Here is a 17,830-nt window from a genome sequence, read left to right as displayed (position 1 = left end):
CTCCTAAGTAATTATTTACATTCCACCTATTGCATTCTCCATTGCAGTCTTCAGTCATTTCTCATCTCAATTTACTCCCTGTTATCTTCTGTTTTAAAAAAATACTGCATGAGGAGTGAAAGCCCGTGGTAACCTCCATCCTGCAGCATTAGGTACTTTCTGCCTTTAACAAGGAATGGTTGCAAGTTACATGAAGACCCTTGGATCTGAGGAGTATGAAAATAGAGATTATTATGACTTTTACAAGTTTTTATTTTGATACAGACAGGTTGGTCTTAGTCACTTTTCTTAAAAAAGCTGTTTTATTGTTATTAATAATAATGTCTTAGCCTTGCTGTCAATAGGAGAACGATGAATGAGAAATTCTGGCCAAATACATTGCATAAACCCCTCATCTTCAAAACCCAGGTACCGTTTTTACCCAGAGAAGTGAGGGGTTATGAAGCCAATGCAAAAACCCACCCAGAGACCAGCACAAGCCATGGGGACAGCTTGGCAGGAGGCTACCCCCTCACCCAGCCATGCTGGAGGCTGCTCAGAGGCAGGGGCAGGAGATGAGTGGGTCATGCTGGTGCTCCTGGTCATAATGCAGTCTGTCAGACCAGGTGAGGTTTGGGGCAAGTTATGGGTAAATTATGCTTGTGAGTGAGATTGTGCTGGAGCTGGGATTAGGAAGAAATTTTCCTTTAGGCAAAGGCTGGCAGGGTTTGGAAGCTTCTTCCTTACCTCTGATATATGGGGCTTGGTTATAACCTTGGTTCTCAGCAATGTTTCCCTGCTGTTGTAGGGACACACAAACTGTGGGGTTTGTGGGTTTTGTAATACCCTGGATCCCCCTGTTTTGCTGATGAGCACTATTAACATCATTTTTCTATTTCTGCCTGAAACATGCAGAAGAGCTTTGGAAAGCATTTTTTAGCGTAGATGGGTCAGGTCTGAGAAGGAAGGTATCTTGTCTGGACTAAATGTCTATTTCTAGTGGGTGCAGGAAATTGGGCTCGAGGTGCCAAACGGTCCCTTTGAGACCTGTGTCCTTGATTGTCAGTGGTCTGGCATCTCTGCTCAATTCCCAGTCAACAAAGCTTGGATGAGATGTCAGGCCATGACCGTGGGACTTCCCCATCTTGCCCTATGAAGAAGAGGTTAGAGGTCTTGAGAAAATATAAGAAACAAAGGAGAAAGGGGGGTGGGAGGAGGGAAGGGAGATAGAGAGAGGCATGACAAAGAAATGGAGGAAAAAGGTGACTAAGGAGAGGCACAGGGCTTCCAAATGAAGGTGTTACCTTTCTCGCCTTCCGTTACTGAATGTCTGTGGTCACCTACCTCGTTGGTAAGTGACCCACACAGCTTGTAGAGGAAAGGGGTGGGCTGGCTGCACTAACAGTCCTGGCTGTTCTGGATGCTAAACAGCTGGAAACAAAGAAAATTGCCTAAAATTCACCAGCACAGGCCCTATCCAAATCCCAGTGCAACCTCCACACCCCCAAGCTTATTTAGTGAACTATCTCTTGGAGAAAAAGAAATGAAAGGGCATTGGTAACAACTGGTATGGCAACACCTGGCAGAAGCAGGCGGCATCTCCTCCTCCCACAGCAGTGGGATCCCACTACCCTCTTCCCCGTCACCTTCTTTTTTATAAAATAAGAGTTGGGTGAAGTCTGGCAGCCCCCCAGAGTGTCTGGGTAACTTTCCATGCTGGGCAGAGGGTGCATGAGCTGAGGTGTTTGCTCAGCCAAAGCCCCTCTGGCGTGGCCTGGCCTCACTGGTGAGCTCTTGGTGGAGGAAAGCAGGAATGCATGACCGTGAACACGTTCCGTTGGCAGCGTTTTTGCCAGTGAGTCCACACAGCTTTTGCCTGCATGAGATTTTGGCATGAGGAAATGATATTAGTCCGTCACTTTTACAAGCAATGAAAGTTATGGAGGAGGGACAGATGTTAACAAAAACCGCAAAACAAACAAATACCCAAAGCTGAAAAATAAATAACCCAGCTAAAAAGGAAGCCTCGGAGCCAGACTGACTCCTTGTCAGCCACTGAGGAGCTCAGTTTCCACAGCAGTGGCCGGGGACTCCTGCCAGCCAGAGAGACGGTGGGAGCTGCCCTGTCCTCTGTGCTACGCTCCGCAGGTCCCTTTAGTCTTTACAACAGAATCACGTTGCAGTGCATTTCTCTACCCAAGCCAGTAAGGGACATGGCCCACTTCATCTCTAGTGGGGAGCAACTCAGTAAGACGCAAAAGTACAGCAAAGTTTTGCTCGTGGTGGTGGGCTCAGCTCGGTGCAGAGACAGCAGAAAAGGCAGGTCGGGCAGATGGTGAGGATGACCCCCAGGCCACCGCACGGGCTCTCCGTCAGCTGGGTGGGAGGTGGGCCAGTGAAGCAGCCTGCACGGACGTAGGGCAGCTGTGTGGTGCCGTTCATGTGGCTCGCACCTTCATGGAGGGAACCTTTCCCTCTGGCACTGAAACCAACCCACGAGGGAGCCCCTGCATCTTGCCAGTTTTGCACTTCAAAAATGCTGGCAGGTAGGCTCTCCTTCCCAATTACTCCAAGCCACTACCACTCACCTGGGCTGTCTCTGGGCATTGGTTGGGATCCAGCAGCAGCGTGGTGGATACTTTAAACCCTGGTAGACTTGATCCCATCTCCTGATGCTGTGGTCCTTCTGCCAGCCCTGCTTTGTTAAAAATGTATGTTTTTATGAATTATTCTACTTGCCAGTGTTTTGTGTTCAGCTGCTCATTCCCCTTGTGGTCGCCGCTGGGTTTGCTCCTCCTCCTGGGATGCAGGGCATGGGTACACACTGGAGGGGGGCTGAAGCCCTCTCCCAGCTACCTGCCCTCCCCAGTTCCTCTCACACTGACCTCCCTGAGCTGCAGGGCCCATCCCTGCAGGTGTCTGTGCACATGTATCATTTTGAAGATGGTAGTGGAGAATGTTTAAATAAAAATCTCACTTTTCAAAGCAGTTGGTGCAGGTACAGCAGAGGCAGAGCTGGGGCTGGGGCAGGGACAGGGGCTGAGGAGCAGGGGCTGGGCAAGAGGGGTAGGGGCAAAAGGACAAGGGCTGGGACAGGTGCACAAGGGCTGGGACAGAGGAACAAGGACAGACAGACAGGTTACAAGGACGGGCCCTGGAGCAGAGAGACAGAGGGATGAGGCAAAAGGATGGATAGAAGGGTAAACGCAGAGAGACAAGGGTTGAGGCCAAGGGACAGGGACATGGAGCAAGGAGGGAGCAGGGTAGGGACTGAAGTGTCGGGACGGCGACCAGGAGCAGGGACAGGGGCTGGGACAGGACCAGGGGCTGGGACACAGAAGCAGAGACAGGGGCAGAACCTAGGGCGGGGACGCAGGGGCAGGGCAGGGGCAAGGCAGGGACAGGGACCCGGAGGCAGACAAAGGGCGGGCAGCAGAGCCCAGCTCGCAGCCCTCGTCCCCGCAGCGGCAGCACCGCACACCGGCTCGCAGAGCGAGGAGCAGGAGGAGCGGGCGGTGGCGGCGGCGGCGGAGGAGGCGGAGGAGGAGGAGGGGAGGGACCTTCCCCTCCCTCCCACCCCGACACCGGGGGAAATAAATTATTCCCAGCCCTCGCACTCCCAGCTCCGTGCCCCGCACCCCGACAGCGACAGGCGGGGACGGTGCAGCCTTCGGCGGGCGCGGAGGGGCCGCCCCTGCCCGCGCCGCGCTCAGCTCCGCGCTCCGCGCCCGCCTCCCCACGAACTCCCGCGGGCCGCGGCGGGGGGCAGCGCCCGCCCCGTCCCATCCCGTCCCGCCCCGTCCCGTCCCGTGCGGAGCGGAGCGGCGCGGCGCGGCGGCCCCGCCGTGCCCTGGATGCCCCAGCGGCGCCGGCGGCAGCAGCATGGAGCGGCGGCGGGGCGTCCCTGGGGGCTGGCCCTGCCTGCTGGCCGCCCTGGGTGCCCTGCTGGCGGCGGGCCGGGCGGCCGCCCCCCGAGCCCGCTTCTCGCCCTTCTTCTTCCTCTGCACCCACCACGGCGAGCTGGAGGGCGACGGCGAGCAGGGCGAGGTGCTCATCGCCCTCCACATCGCGGGCAGCCCCGCCGCCTACGTGCCCGGACAGGAGTACCACGGTAGGTGCCGGCGCCCGCCGTGCTCGGCGCTGCGCGGGCCATGCGGGAGGGCGGCCCCGGGGGGTCCTGTACCGCGGAGCGGCTCCGCAGCCGCGCAGGGGCGGGCAAGGGGATTGCTGGCTCCCTGGACGGGGAAGGCGAGGCTGTGTGCCATGTGCACAGGGCAGCCCCGGTGAGGGGCTCCTCGGCGCTCTCCCGCCGTGCCGGACCGTCCTCACCTGCCCCGGGCGCATTGCCGCCGCCGTCGCAGCCCCGCTCCGCCCCGGCGCCGCTCCTGCGAGGCGCAGCCCGGAGCCAGAGGAAATTCCGTGTCCCTTCTCCTTAGCAGGCTCAGGGCCGGATCCAGAACCTCCGAAGTTGCTGGAGGTCTGTCCCTTTTCCACTTCAGTTGCTTTCGGACCCGGCCTTCGCCGAGCGCATCCTCCTTTGCCCAGTGGCGGTGCGGTGCCGCTGGCGGGGCACCGGGAGGGTCCCCCGGGAGCCGCCTGTTGCTGCCTGTGCAGGAGCCGCAGGCGGGAGCGGTGGGTCAGGCCCTCACAGGTGCCTTTGGGGGTGGACGGCCGTGCCCAGAATTAATAAATAAACGTGCTTTTTGTAAACGTCCAGGCTGAGGAGAATGAAACAGAGCGGGGGAAGTTGTTCACGACAGTAGGGTCTTTACTTGGGTGGTGTATTTCTGGGGCGAGGGGCACAGCCCGCGGCCTGGCAGGCGAGTGTGCTGCTGTGCAGAACTGCTCTTAGCTGCGGAGTGCCCCTGTAAGCCAGGAGCTGCGGTGTGCAACGGCCTTACCGCCGTTTCTCTGTATAGAAAACTTCCATGTGTGAAACATCTTTTAATTCATAACCATGGAAGACCGCTTAAAGGTATAGTCACTAATCCTTCTTCTCTCTTTGTGTCTGCTTGAGGTTTTGCCATGCTACATCGTAACAGCTAATTCTGCTGTAAGCAATAAAAAGTCAGAAAAAATATCAACAAATATTTATTTAAAACACCTTGCTCAGAAAACAGATGCTGTGTAGTGGTCCCTGGTTAAAGACGGAGTTAAACTTGTGACTTTGATATAGTCCAGATGAGAATTTAAGTTTTAGGTAAATCGTTGAATCATTATGTGAAGATTCTGATTGATTTTTGTTCTGAAAAGACACAAAACCCAAACACATCCAGTATTAATTTTCACACGATCTAAGGGATCCTGAAGTTTTGTCTGTGTATAACCTTCACCTATATAGTTGTACCAAATTCATAGCAAACTTGCTTTAAAAATATTGGTGTCCTTTTTAACAAACCACGTGGAAATTCCCTGACTTCACATGATTTTTTTTCCGTTGACCCCCCATATCTTCCAGCCCGTAATACACGCTCAGATCAGTTAAATTGTATTCAACCTCCTGAGGAAAAAAGGAGGCTGGAATTTCCATCTCGTACGATTTTAAATGCTGGGGTTTTAAAAATATGGTTCAGACACGTAAATAGCAGAATCCGCGCACCCCTTCCCTCGCCGCTGCCGTGTTTTCCAGCGGGCAGCCGGTGTTTAAGCCCCGTTGGTGGTTTGGGGAGAGGCGTTTGTGGTGGGCGCGGGAGCGCTGCAGGCAGGGCTGCGGGCAGGGCTGTGGGCAGGGCTGCCTGCAGGGTGAAGAGCAGTGTGTGTGTGTGTGTGTGTTTCTCGGGGATGCTCTTCTGCCTCTCGCCCTTTCAAAAGGGGGTTTGAATTTTAATAGTTCAGCCTCAGATGCACTCCAGATCTTCCAGGTACCCGAGGGTGGCTTTTCCGCCTCCGTGTTGCACCTCACAGAGCAAAACGCGGCTGGTTTGAATATACCTCTGCGCCTCGTGGGTTTAATTCAGCTGTCCGCTCCGACGGGCCGCAGGGCGGTTTGGCGGAGCCGCCGCTGCCCTGCGCCCCACTGCGCGCCGCTCCCCTGCTGCGCGCTGCGAAGCCGAGATGCACCTCTGCCCGCGGGCAGCCCTGCCGAGCTGCGCCCGGGCGCTGCGGGACCGCCGGCCGCTGCTGCTCCCGCTGGCTCCGTTAGTCCCGCTGACCGGTGCGCTTCTCCGTGCGCTGCTCTGCCCTTGGCCCCGCCAGGGACCAGCATCTGCCCCGGGGGGTGCAACCAGAGCATCTTAGGGCCTCCCTGCAGCCACCGTATTAAGAAAGAATAAACAAACTGGGTGCATTTAAAGGATGATCACGAAGAAAGTCCTCAAGCTGAACCTGAAAACTAATTCGGTTGCACAGCACAAGGTGTACATACATCCTGGTGTGAGCCAGCCCCTCATCTTAGTTCTAACTCGCAATGGTAATTTCTTTCCGTTTTGTGCATTGATTAAACACTCACCTGTGCCAAAACAAGGCAAGAAGCACTGCCTACTTGCTATGCACAGCGCAGCAGACATATCCTCCAGCTAAGTACACTTAATCAGTTAGATATTTTGAAATATCTCATTTGAATATTTTTAAATATAATGATTATCAATGTTAAATATAGCAAAAGAAACCCCTCCTCCCCCCAGAGTATACAATCTGAAGAAATAATTAGAAGCAATCTGGGCTTTTATATAGTGCATTTTAATGCTACTGAAAAATGCCAGTCTGCACTGGCCGAGCATTTATCATTTAAAAATCAAACTTTAAAGGCAGTGTTGTGAGATCACAGAGGTGGAGTTTTGAGGTGCAGTACAGAAGCACAAGGCAAAGGGAGATTTGCACACATACAAAGCAAATTCACCTGCTCAGAGAGCCTATTAAAATACACTGCTTCGACTCTTCACAAGTTCCAGCGAGGCCCGTTTTTACACTTGCTGCTCCTTCATTCAACAGGGGCAGGTGACAGCAGCACCCAAGGGCATCGAGTTCAAGGAGGAGTGAAGTGGTTGAAACCATATGCCAAGGGCTGGATGAGAAAAAATTCTCATTAAAAAAATCAACCAACAACTTTCTGTTAATATGTTTAGACGTTTCTTCAGGCTCTCAGGGTGGGAGTCTAACCACTGGGCAGCCAGTGGAGCTGCTGCACTGGGTCTTGTCTGTTTGCCCAACTGTCCCCTGCTCTGGCCCGCACCCCAGGAGAGGGACGGTGTCTGGTGCCAAAGACTCTTGCCTGGCAACCTGGCAAGCACAGGACCTTCTGCAAGTGGCTTTTCTGACACATTGGATCCAGTGCTTTGTTTCCCTGCGCCTTTGAATTTCATAAGTAAAATGAAGGCAATAATATTCCCTATTTTGCATAGTTAAATTAGATACTTGGGGATTTAGCACTTCTCCCCTAACCCTTAAAATACTCCAGATTTGGCCCTATTCCTGCAATCAGTAAATATTTAAAAATGCATTCACTGATTGAATAGCACCAGACCTATGCTGCATATAAATATGCTCTTTTATATACAGGACCGACTTGATGAATCGGTAAACAATTTTATTACCTTTGGCAGACTTTTATTCCTTGAATTAGCTTATTTCAAATTTAATTAAGTCCTTGAGCTGGCAAAGCACTTCAGTGCTTGCTCAAATGCAAACTGACAAAGTGTGCACTGGTTTGATGTAGGCACCTGCTCAGCTTCCTTCCAGCCAAGCGGTGGTCTCGTGCTTGGAAAGCTGCAGCAGGGCCCACTTGGCTTGCTTGTATGGGGCTAGATAGTAGTGATGCTGGTTTGGTTTTCTCCTGGGCTTTCCACTGTAATCTATAGAGCAGAATATAATTTCTTCAGGAAAAAAGTCCAACAACAGCATAAATAGATTTTTTTAACACAAGTCTTCACTGCTTTGGTCACAGAAACCTAAAAATGAACAGTCAGATTTGTAGTGTTTAAAAAGCACAAGTGGATCACCTTTACACTGTATTTTTTGTTATCCCTTAAATTATTATTTCTTTCTGTCACTGCGAACAGTGCCTTTTTCCCAAGGTTTCAAATTTAGATCTTTTAGGAACAACTTTGAACTGTTTTCCCATGATTGATGTCAAAACTCATCATTCTACCCTTAATATAGTTTTCTTTAATGAGACTTGAGTTTCTATTTCACTCTCCATTGTTTCTCTTTTTTTTTTCCAGAACGGATTAACCTTCAGTCCCCAAATGTTATCGGTTTCCATCAATGACTGTTACTATTCTTAGACATACTGTATATTGTCTGGAGCCATTGCTTTGGTAGGTTGTAAAAAATAGTTTTCAACTATTTTAAGTGGTGGTTATGCACTCTTTCAGCACTGATAAAAAGTTGTTTAAAGTCTGGCCAATTCCACCTTTGTTATTAACTGCTGTATTAAAGAAATACAGATTGTGACTTGGTATCTGTTTTCATTAGTGTTACTTGCATTTCTGATACCCACTTGATCTTGTGGGTATTTTCATTGTATTGTTCAGATTGTTAAAAAATACAAAGGTGTTGGAGTTCAAAGGGAGGGAAGAGAAGATAACTGGAGAGTAAGTAGTGATGCTGCTTGAGGTGTAAACAGGATAATAACTGAATTGCAGAAACTGAGTTATGGATACTTTCTCTACCAGTTATGCCAAAGCACAAAAAGCTCTTTGTGAGCCAGTAGAAGTAAAGATTGCACAGGACATGATGTTAGTGATGATGTATTGGTAAAAGAACAAATTTCTGTCCATGTTTTCTGGCATCAGCCTGAGAAGCAGATCATCTTGAGTCTTTTGCAGGGTATTCCCTCAACATCTTTCATCTCATCCACCTGCACCCTCCTCTGATCTTTGGAAGAATGTAGACATCCGTAATTTTTTGTATTCAATTAAAGAGGTGTGTAGAAGTTTTTGCTCATGAGAGTCCCATTAGTTCCAGGGATTATTCTATAACTCTTCAGGGACACGTGAGTTAAAAATGGGAGGCTGGCGGTAGGTAGCCATGGGGAGGGAGTTATTAAAAATGAGGGAAGACTTCAAGTCCCTTCTTTCCTCTGAGGTCCCTAGCAATATCTTGCATGTGTTTAAGGGTTCCATAGCATATAACAATTTCATCTGGGGTCAGCATTTACTAAAAACGCCCTCATCCACCAAAGCCCTCAGTGTGCACCCTGACTGTGCTCTGCTGGGTTGAGCATTTTCTTGCATAAACTGAGCTTTTCAAAAGCAAAGCAGACTTCTGACTACAGTGGCCTGTTCTTTAGATGGTCTGTTTGAATTTGTCAGATCTCAGCCTTAGTGCATTTCTGAGTGAATGTGGGTTTCTAATTCTTGATGTTGGCCAAGGGATTGTACATGTTTCTGAACCTCTCGTTTGGCCTCAGAGTTCATGTGGTGTGCCTGCAAATTTGAAAAAGTTGTGCTGCTAAGATCTCTTGACCAGAAACTGATGAAAGATGCCAACCTTAAAAGAAAAAAGTAGCCAAAGTCACAGCCGAGAGCCTCTTACAGGCTGTGTTTCTCCGGGGAAGATGTTAAGTTTTAATGGATTCAGCTGTCATCACTGTAACTCGTGCACCAAATAAGTGGTCAGCAGATGGCTCAGCCAAAGATGTGGTCAGGCATTGATGAAAGGAGGTGGAAGGTCCACAAAAGCCTAAATGAGCCTTTCTTGCAAATTTGCAGAAGAGGTGTAATCTCTGGTTAAATCCTTTCTCTCCCCATCAGGGGGCTGCTCCCCCCTGCAAAGGAGACTTGATTGCCCCAAATAACAGAAATCAAAGTCAGCATGGCGTGCTGGCGTGACCCACATTTGTCAGGTGGCATCTGACTATAGGACAGAAACGGTATTGTTGGTATTATTGGTCTGCATAGGGCTTGTCTGTATACATGAAAAAAATGATCTCTGCCTCACTGAGTTCACCATCTGAGGCCCAGAGCTTGGTGTTGGGGCTGGTTGCGTATGCACGGACCCTTCCCGTAGCACAGCATTGAAGTCAAGGAAGAAAAGAAGCCCATAAATGGTAAAAGTGTGTAAAAATACTGTTTCAGTGGGGATGTTGCACATATTTTCTGCTTTCTGATTTTAAAGGAGGTATTTCTACATATGTATAATTTATCTCTGGAATTCATTGAGAAAATCTGTCCATATTAATTGCTCTTAAATAGAAATTTAAAAAAGATATTTTCCTTATAAATAGTTGTAATTACATATAAATATATATAAACCAAGATAGGGACACTGTAATTCAAGACTTAAGGTCTCCAGTAAACGATTTATAAGTGGGTTACTGTAGTACATTTCTCCAGTGTTTCCTGCATTGATTATTCCACCAAACCAATGTTGGTTCATTAGGTAGAACAGGATAAGCCTGTCAGGCCAGTAGCATTTCTCATTTTCTTTATTGTTCCCTTGATCTGGATTTTTGAAGGCCACTGCTTCTGAAATACTGCAGCATTTTATTATGCTATAATACTACAGTATTTGCATAGTGACTGGTTGACGTGTGATTTTCAATTTGATAATAGCCATGGTGTACAACTGAGATGGATTTGGATGCAACCTTTATTTGCTTTGTGTGTCTCATGCCCTACAGCTGTGGTTTAGATTTGTCACGAGTGTTTGCTGCATGGAGAGGGAAGGAAACAGCACTGTCTTACCTCTGAGAATAAGCAACCTTCCATACCGACTCTTGTTATGAGAATTTCAATAGTCTCTGATGAAAGATTCAGTCTTTTTAGCATGCTTCCTTTCTTTGTGTTAACATTTCCTGCCTTTTCATCAGGCCTGAAAGGTGCACAGAGCACATATGTGTGTCTGGAATATTTGTGTAATTCCCACTTTCCCCCCCCCCCCAAGTTGTGACTAGTCTCTGGGATAAACATAGGACAAACTCTGACAGTGCAACTTTTAATATCTGTCAAAGCCCGAGAACAGATTGCTTGTGGAAAAGACCTTCCCCAGTTTGACAGACGATGCCTTCTTGTTAGGCAGGAGGTCTTCATCCATACGCCCTCCCCTCCTGGAAAATGAAAGTCATAGTGTGTGTCACTCAATTCAGGCAGCATGGGCTGGGCCATACCAGTGGATAGTGGCATCATGGAGGCAGAGATCCCTCTGGTCCATGCCTGTGGGACTTTCTCCCAGGTGCCTCCCAGTGCTCGGATACTTCCCACAGGCAACACATTTTTTACTCTTTTCCTGAAGGGAAGAGCAGGGTCATGGAGGTGTTTTTACTTTTATTTTAATGTATCTCCCACTAAGCATTTGCCAGATCGGCAATGTCAATAGGGTGTATATCCTGCTTGGAGAGGGAGAACCATGGTTTGTGAGGAGCACTAGGGTTTGTGCCTGTTTATTCTGCAGTCCAGGACCAGGCATTACCCTGTCCTTCTGCAGCTGGAGAGGTCCTGGCTGGGGCTAGCGATGACGCCCAAAAGCCAGGCACAGGGCCACAGGCTCCCTGCCACCGTCTGCTGCAACTGTCTGGAGCAGCTGATGCCTCCCAGGCATCACATCATTTCCTCGGCAGCTGGGTTCAGCTTAGCTTCAAGCAGAGGAACCTGTGGGATCATTCTTCACCTCACCAACTGCAGCATCACCTGTGTCACTCCAGGTGACTCTCTTTGGTGTAGCTGTTGGCTATTCACCCTTGTCCTGCTGCTGTCAGCAAGGCTTTCTGTTTGGGGAGACTGGTTGATGTATGTGGTTTTCGCATGCTGGAAGCAATCTGCACAATCTCCTCTCCCTCCACATCAGTGGGATCCTTGGTCTTCCCATGAAATCAGGGCATCAGTGAAGCAGTGAAGCAGTGAAGCATCACAGCAGCAACTGCCTCACTGCTGCCTTGTAGCGTTTCCTCATGACCTGTTGTAGACAATGCTCTTTACATGAACATTTCAGTCTAGAAAGCAGGAGATGTCTTTGGGACTGGACACAAGCGGCCTGCGAAAGTTGCAGGGGAGCAGGGGAGGAGTTCGGACACTTTCCCAAAGACTTCTTTTGCAAAGCAGAAGCTGTTTTCTGCAATTTTTGTAAGGTCCCTCTTGCTGTATTTTTTCATCCTGGGAACAAAACAGAAGAGGCTGTTCCTCTAGGCTCTTTGACACTAATGTTGGTTGTGAGAGTTTCACAAGCATCTCCTTGGAGGGTGAAATCTATGGCTCTTTTCCAGTGTCTGTTGAAGTTCAACCTGCAAAAGCCCTGAGTGACAGCAGGCAGCAAACCCATCTCCCACCAGGTGCAAGCTTTACCCTGCACTACCCGAAGTTTAAAAACCCCACAATCCTACTTTCAGACTCCCACATTGACCTTCCTGAAGTTGTGCGTTTCCCTCTGCATTGCGCAAGTGCTTCAGCATAGTGTCCAAGTGCCGCCCCAGTTTCCCATGTCCTGGTATGACACACACCCCAGGGTGTATCCAGCCCTGCAGTGGGATGGACGATGCTCCCCACAGATCACCTGTGTGGGGATGCCTTGCACCACTCCCCGAGAGGGAGGTGGTGTACCCACCTGGGGACAGCCTGTCTCCATCTCCTTGCTGAAGGGCTGGGTACCAGCAGGGGAAGATGTCAGAGGGATGGTGGCCCTGTGTGCCTCCAGCCCTGTACCCTCCTCCTCTCTGTGCAGTTACTCAAGGAGGCAGTTCAGAGTATTTGATTGAGATGCCCAGAGTAAAATTTGATTTAGGTTTGGTGGATGAGAAGTCTGATTAATAAGGCCAGCCTTCTGGGTGCAGGGGTTCTCTAGGAGTTGGAAATATTTGTGAAGCTGTGTGTAAAACTATTGCTGTGGCTCTACCTGAGGCAGAAGCCTTAGGACATGCAGACATCCTGGGTGGTGACTGTTTTCTCTTTGGTTTTCAAAATACAGCATAGGGGAACCTGGCAGTGCCCTTGCTCTTCTTCAGCAAGATGAGCATATTAATCATCAGAGATCAGACAAAGCTCTGTGTTGGTTTCCCTGAGTGGCATCTACTCACATATACATGTCTGTGGCCCTGCTCCTGTTTCTCACAGGGGGCAGGGCCATACACATCAGGGTGAGGGGATCGAGTTATAAACCAGACAGAGACGAAATGCTAAGAGCTCATGCACCACACTTAGCAAAATAAGCCTCAGATTAGCTAGAGTTATTTATTCCTCCCTGTGTCTGCTTGAAGAACGGTTTTGTAAATAAATGGGTATGACCTGACAGAGCTGAAAGACAAGAAGAAGGTCTGCCTCCAGCTGCAGCTCTGACTGTGGCTGTGTCTCCTACTGTCCAGCTCACTGCTGTTGCTGCCATGGGTGGCTGGACACTGGCACCCCATCCTTTGTCCCCTTCCAGCATTCGGCCATCATGTGGATGTACACAGAGCAGTCAACTGGTGAAAAACACAGAGCATAAGGGGCTTCACCATTTCCCTCTTGCAGTTGGATGATCAAAAGTTGGTAGAAAAGAAAAATCACAGTTCCTACAGGGAAATCCATCAAGCCCGCTCCCTTTCATGCACATCTGGGAGCAAATGCTGTTTTCCCCTCCTCATCTTGCCTCATCACATTTGTAGGCAGTTCCTGAACTGCCCCTGCTTGGGTTTGAAGGGATTTGTGTTTGTGCATGGGTAGTGTATGTAAGATGCTCCCTGGGAACGTATGGGGAGACCGTGAAAGTTAATGGTCTGCTGTGCACATCACGGAAGAGAGGAAGGAAAAAAAAGGGAAAAGAGAGCACACAACACTCACTGGCCAGAAGACTTAGATAAATCTGGGAACAACCATTTCTTTGTGGCTGAGAGGTGCTCTGTGGTCACAGCATTCAACACGTCTTGTAGAATATTCGTAGGTGAACTAGCAAGGACACAGTAAGTCAGTTTTCCTGTGTATGTTGCCCATGCTCTTGCAGAGGAATACTTCATGGCAGAGCCAGGCCTGCCCGTGCAGGTCCTGAATGGGGGAGCTTGTCCTGTGCTAGAAATGAAAGCAATGGGTAGGTTATCGCCCTTTTTAACATCTGAAAACAGCAGCACAACCCTCTGTGGCCTCTCTTAGTGTCAGGCCCTGGGATGTGAGAAGTCATTCATCACATCATGGGGCTTGGCAAGATCTCTGCCGTTTGCCTTCCAGCTTTCCCACTGATCTCCAGGACAATACAATAGATAGGAAAGAACAAGAAATATAGATAATATTTATCTTTCTGACTAAACAAGCTGTGGTTTCCAGGCCACAATAACCTTCCAGTGTTCCTATCTCACAGGGTAAATGCGCTGCTAGAAAAAAACAACCCTCCTTCCAGAATTAGACACATTCATTTGGACACGGGATGAAATGATTATTGATACCAAGAACTGCAGAAAGGAACAAAACAGCACAACTGGCCAAGGCAAAGATTCTGGTTTAAAAAAGCACTGCCCAGCCTTGCAGTGTAGCAGTTTGTGGGGGTGCAAAGTGTCAAAATTAGGGAGTCAGTACTATAAGGTGCTGTAAAAAAAAGTTCCTAGTATGTTTGCAAAAAGGGATCTCTGGCTAAACTACAGCATTAAACATTTTTGTAATGCAGTTGTTCTGATTCTGGCCCAAAAGACTGTAGCCTTCAGAATCTCATGCTGGTTAACATGAAGATCAAAAACCCCTGACAAATATTTTTATGCATTCTAATTATTACAGTTGATTTGCTAATGACTGACACAACGTCAGATAGGTTTTCAAGTTGATAGTATTTCTGTATGAGGCACAAGACTTCAGAATTGATTTAGCTGTGCCTGCAGTGAATTAATTTAAAATCTGATTTTGCAAAGGACAAAAACTGATAATGTATTTGTGTAGAACTTGGTAAATATTTTAATCAAAAATGGGAGGAAGTGAAGCATTTGAGAAGTATTACTGATATTTTCAAAACATAGCTTTGATTTTTGTTTTGGAAAAGTATCTTAATTGTGAAACTGACTGAAAAAAAAAGCTAGCTGCGTAATCAGAAATTGAAATGAGACTTCCCTGCTTGAATGAAATTCTTTGTTTAATTTTTTTGGGTTCATTGAAGATTTTCATATTGACCTAACTGATACTTTAATTTATTTTTTTGTGCTAAACCCCTCAGTACTTCTCCTTTTATGTTAACCCAAGCTGATCTCTTTTTCTTTCTTTATCTTTTCATTTTGGTCACTGAACCAAAAATCGAACAGTTCTACTTCTGACAAGTTGACCATTTAATTTCCGGCCACTGAACAGTTCTGATTCAGACAAGTAACCCTCACCACTCTCCTCACGTTTGTTCCCAAAATAAATTACAGGATAATCATTCACTCTCTAAGGCACTGGAGTGCAGCTGGTAGCAATGCTGACATTTCCAAGGTAACAAACTCATGTTTTCTATAATGATACCTGCAGTTGCTATGTGGCTTCTGATGTATACGTTAACCACATTTTCTTTTGCATCTAGTCCTTGTTCAGTTTTCTTTTTCAGCAGAAATCTTTTCCCTGATTCAGTGTTCAGCTTAAAAAAGGTTTAGACGAGCTCTGTCCATTGGCTCCTTCTGGATGTCTACAGCTAAAGGATAATTCTGTCTCCAAACTTGAAAACCTGTCCCAGTGCATCTATAGAATTGGAATTCAGTTAACTAGACAAGTAGGCCTTTGTGTCTCTAAAATTATCTTTTCTTCAATGAATAATATTTACAGGGCTGTCCACCTCAAATAGAAATGAACTGCTCAGAACAGACGTGGAAATGGCTTTGAGCGATGCTGGTTTATTTTGTTCAAGGAAATGTTCCCCTATATTCTTCATTTTGCCTCAACCACAGAGACGAAAAGGTGCAGGTCTGGCCGGGGCTGGCAGCACCGGTCCCTCCCCAGCCTCAGGCAGCCCGCATTACTCCAGTGAGCATCTGTGGACCTTTTCACTCAAAGAGATGTTAAGTTTTGTTTCATCAAGTGGTAGCAGATGTTAGGGAGCTTTCATGCCATTCATCACCAAAGGAAAGCCAATGCGATGGCATCTGGCAGTTTTCTTAGTACAGATTGTTTTTGTAAACTCTAAACTGTCTTTGAGCAGCAGTGGTGGTGTATTACACACTGGCTACTCTTCCACTGGGACCTTGCCCAAAACCCCATTGTCCAAGTCCCCTCAAGTGCCTTTTTCCCAGTTAATGAGATTACGGTAGAGAGCAAATTCTCCTGCTATTTGCAACATTTTCCATTCAAGAAAACACATTGCAAAATTAATTGCAGTACGCTGTTTCTTCTGATTGCACATCACTAACTGCTAAGAAACACTACTGACTTGCACAGTAACTATTAACCTTTCATTCTAGATTTACAAAGCCTGCACTTGTTGCAGTTACCAAGTATTCTCTACATGCAAACAGTCAGAGACAAGGAACCTTTTTTTTGTAAAACTGATGTATTTTCCCTAGGACATGCAGACTTTTTACGAGGTCTCACAGAGAGCTCACACAGATGCTAACAAGCATGGTACCTCAAATCTTTAGACTGACCAAATCGTTGACAAACAAATATTGCATGTTCTGTCTGGCACCTTGTAGCACTCCAACTTTTAACACTCCAGGATGGAGGAGGACAATGGTCCCCTTGAAAGAGGATCAGTGCCAGCAAAGCCCACAGCTCCTTGATGCATCGTGTGACACGAGTGATGAGGCAAAAGTTTTGGGCAGCAGGACAAGCTTTAACTCTACTCTCTTCTTGAAAATTTTACTGATCTACTGATCTACTCCTGAACATCTGGATGGCAGTTTCCATGCCTCTTGGGGCAGTGCTGCATCAGGGCAAGCCTGACCCTGACATCCGGGTGCAGAAAGGTGAGGCAGAAGAGATGACTGCACATGAGGGAGCAGTCAGATTTCCAGGTTAGCAGATTATTCCCCTCTTCTCTCCTTTTTCAAAGAGCTGGGCTCATCACTCAGAGAACATAGCTGGATAGACAGTTTCCATCTAGTAACTTTCCCCAAAACTGCTAGGCAGATGTATTGGTCGGAAAAAAATGCCCTGCTCAAATGATCTGGATGATGCTCCTGCTGCGTGCCAGTTCAGCTCTCATCTCTTCTGCTGAATTTAACATGTGTTTATTATGTTTAGCATGCAGAGTGTTGTAATGAGTTTGAATTAGAGGGGAATCATCTTCTTTCTTTGTGCTTTTTTTACGTCAAGAACATTGTGATCTGGTATAAAGGGAGATTGATGCCTTTGTAATTAGCTAGACCAGAATTTGATGGGCTTTTTTTGTTTTGGGTTTTACTTGCTGGTACCCTGTATAGGTATTTACTATTGAGGCAAACCAGGAATAAGTGATAATAACAAATCACATTTCCTTTATTCCTCTTGAACCATTTGGAAATGTTTAGGTGTAATGAAAGTATAATAATAATTTTCTTTTAGTTATACATTTAGGAACATATTCTGTGATATCCTTTGTTACATAGCTGGCTGTTTAGTTCCTTCTTGAGCTTTTCTTTTGCAGGCAGTCAGATCGCTACTGGGATAAATAGTTACACATGTTGGGTGGCTAATCATTTAATGTGCTCTTCAGAATCAGAAGAGGTGCCACAAGGAAATATATGTGAGTGGGGTGGCAGAGATCTTAATATGTATTTCAGGATCCTGGGTATTTAGCAGCTATTTACTATGCTTACTGCTTGTGTCATGGCAGGCCCAATGTAATTCCTATTACATGCCAAATGACAGCCCAACAGTCTGGTGTCTTGAAAATCCTCCTTTAATTTCTCCCAGGATGCCCACATTTGTGTGACTTAGATATAGCTTAGGTTTTGTATTGGTGGGAGCACCTTTTATGTGGTGGTGATATATTGGGCAGGAATTAGGAATTACTGGGAGATCTTCCAGTTCTGCGTAAAGCAAAAAGAGAGTCCTGTGATATGTTGAAATATAAATTCACT

At 47.5% G+C, this 17,830-nt stretch overlaps 1 protein-coding gene across 2 annotated transcripts in view; it reads left to right on the top strand.

The window, feature by feature from the left end:
* The first annotated feature begins 3,616 nt into the window (after nucleotides 1-3,616).
* Nucleotides 3,617-17,830, top strand: part of RELN (reelin) — a 287,656-nt gene continuing 273,442 nt past the window's right edge. For both annotated transcript variants that reach the window (XM_030480802.1, XM_030480801.1), the window contains exon 1: nucleotides 3,617-4,090. In XM_030480802.1, the coding sequence (XP_030336662.1) occupies nucleotides 3,862-4,090 (229 nt within the window). In that variant the 5' untranslated portion in view covers nucleotides 3,617-3,861. The remainder of the gene's footprint in view (nucleotides 4,091-17,830) is intronic.

The sequence above is a fragment of the Strigops habroptila genome, chromosome 3, assembly GCF_004027225.2.
Source record: "Strigops habroptila isolate Jane chromosome 3, bStrHab1.2.pri, whole genome shotgun sequence".
Lineage (NCBI taxonomy): Eukaryota > Metazoa > Chordata > Aves > Psittaciformes > Psittacidae > Strigops > Strigops habroptila.
This window is presented reverse-complemented; position numbering and strand designations above follow the sequence as displayed.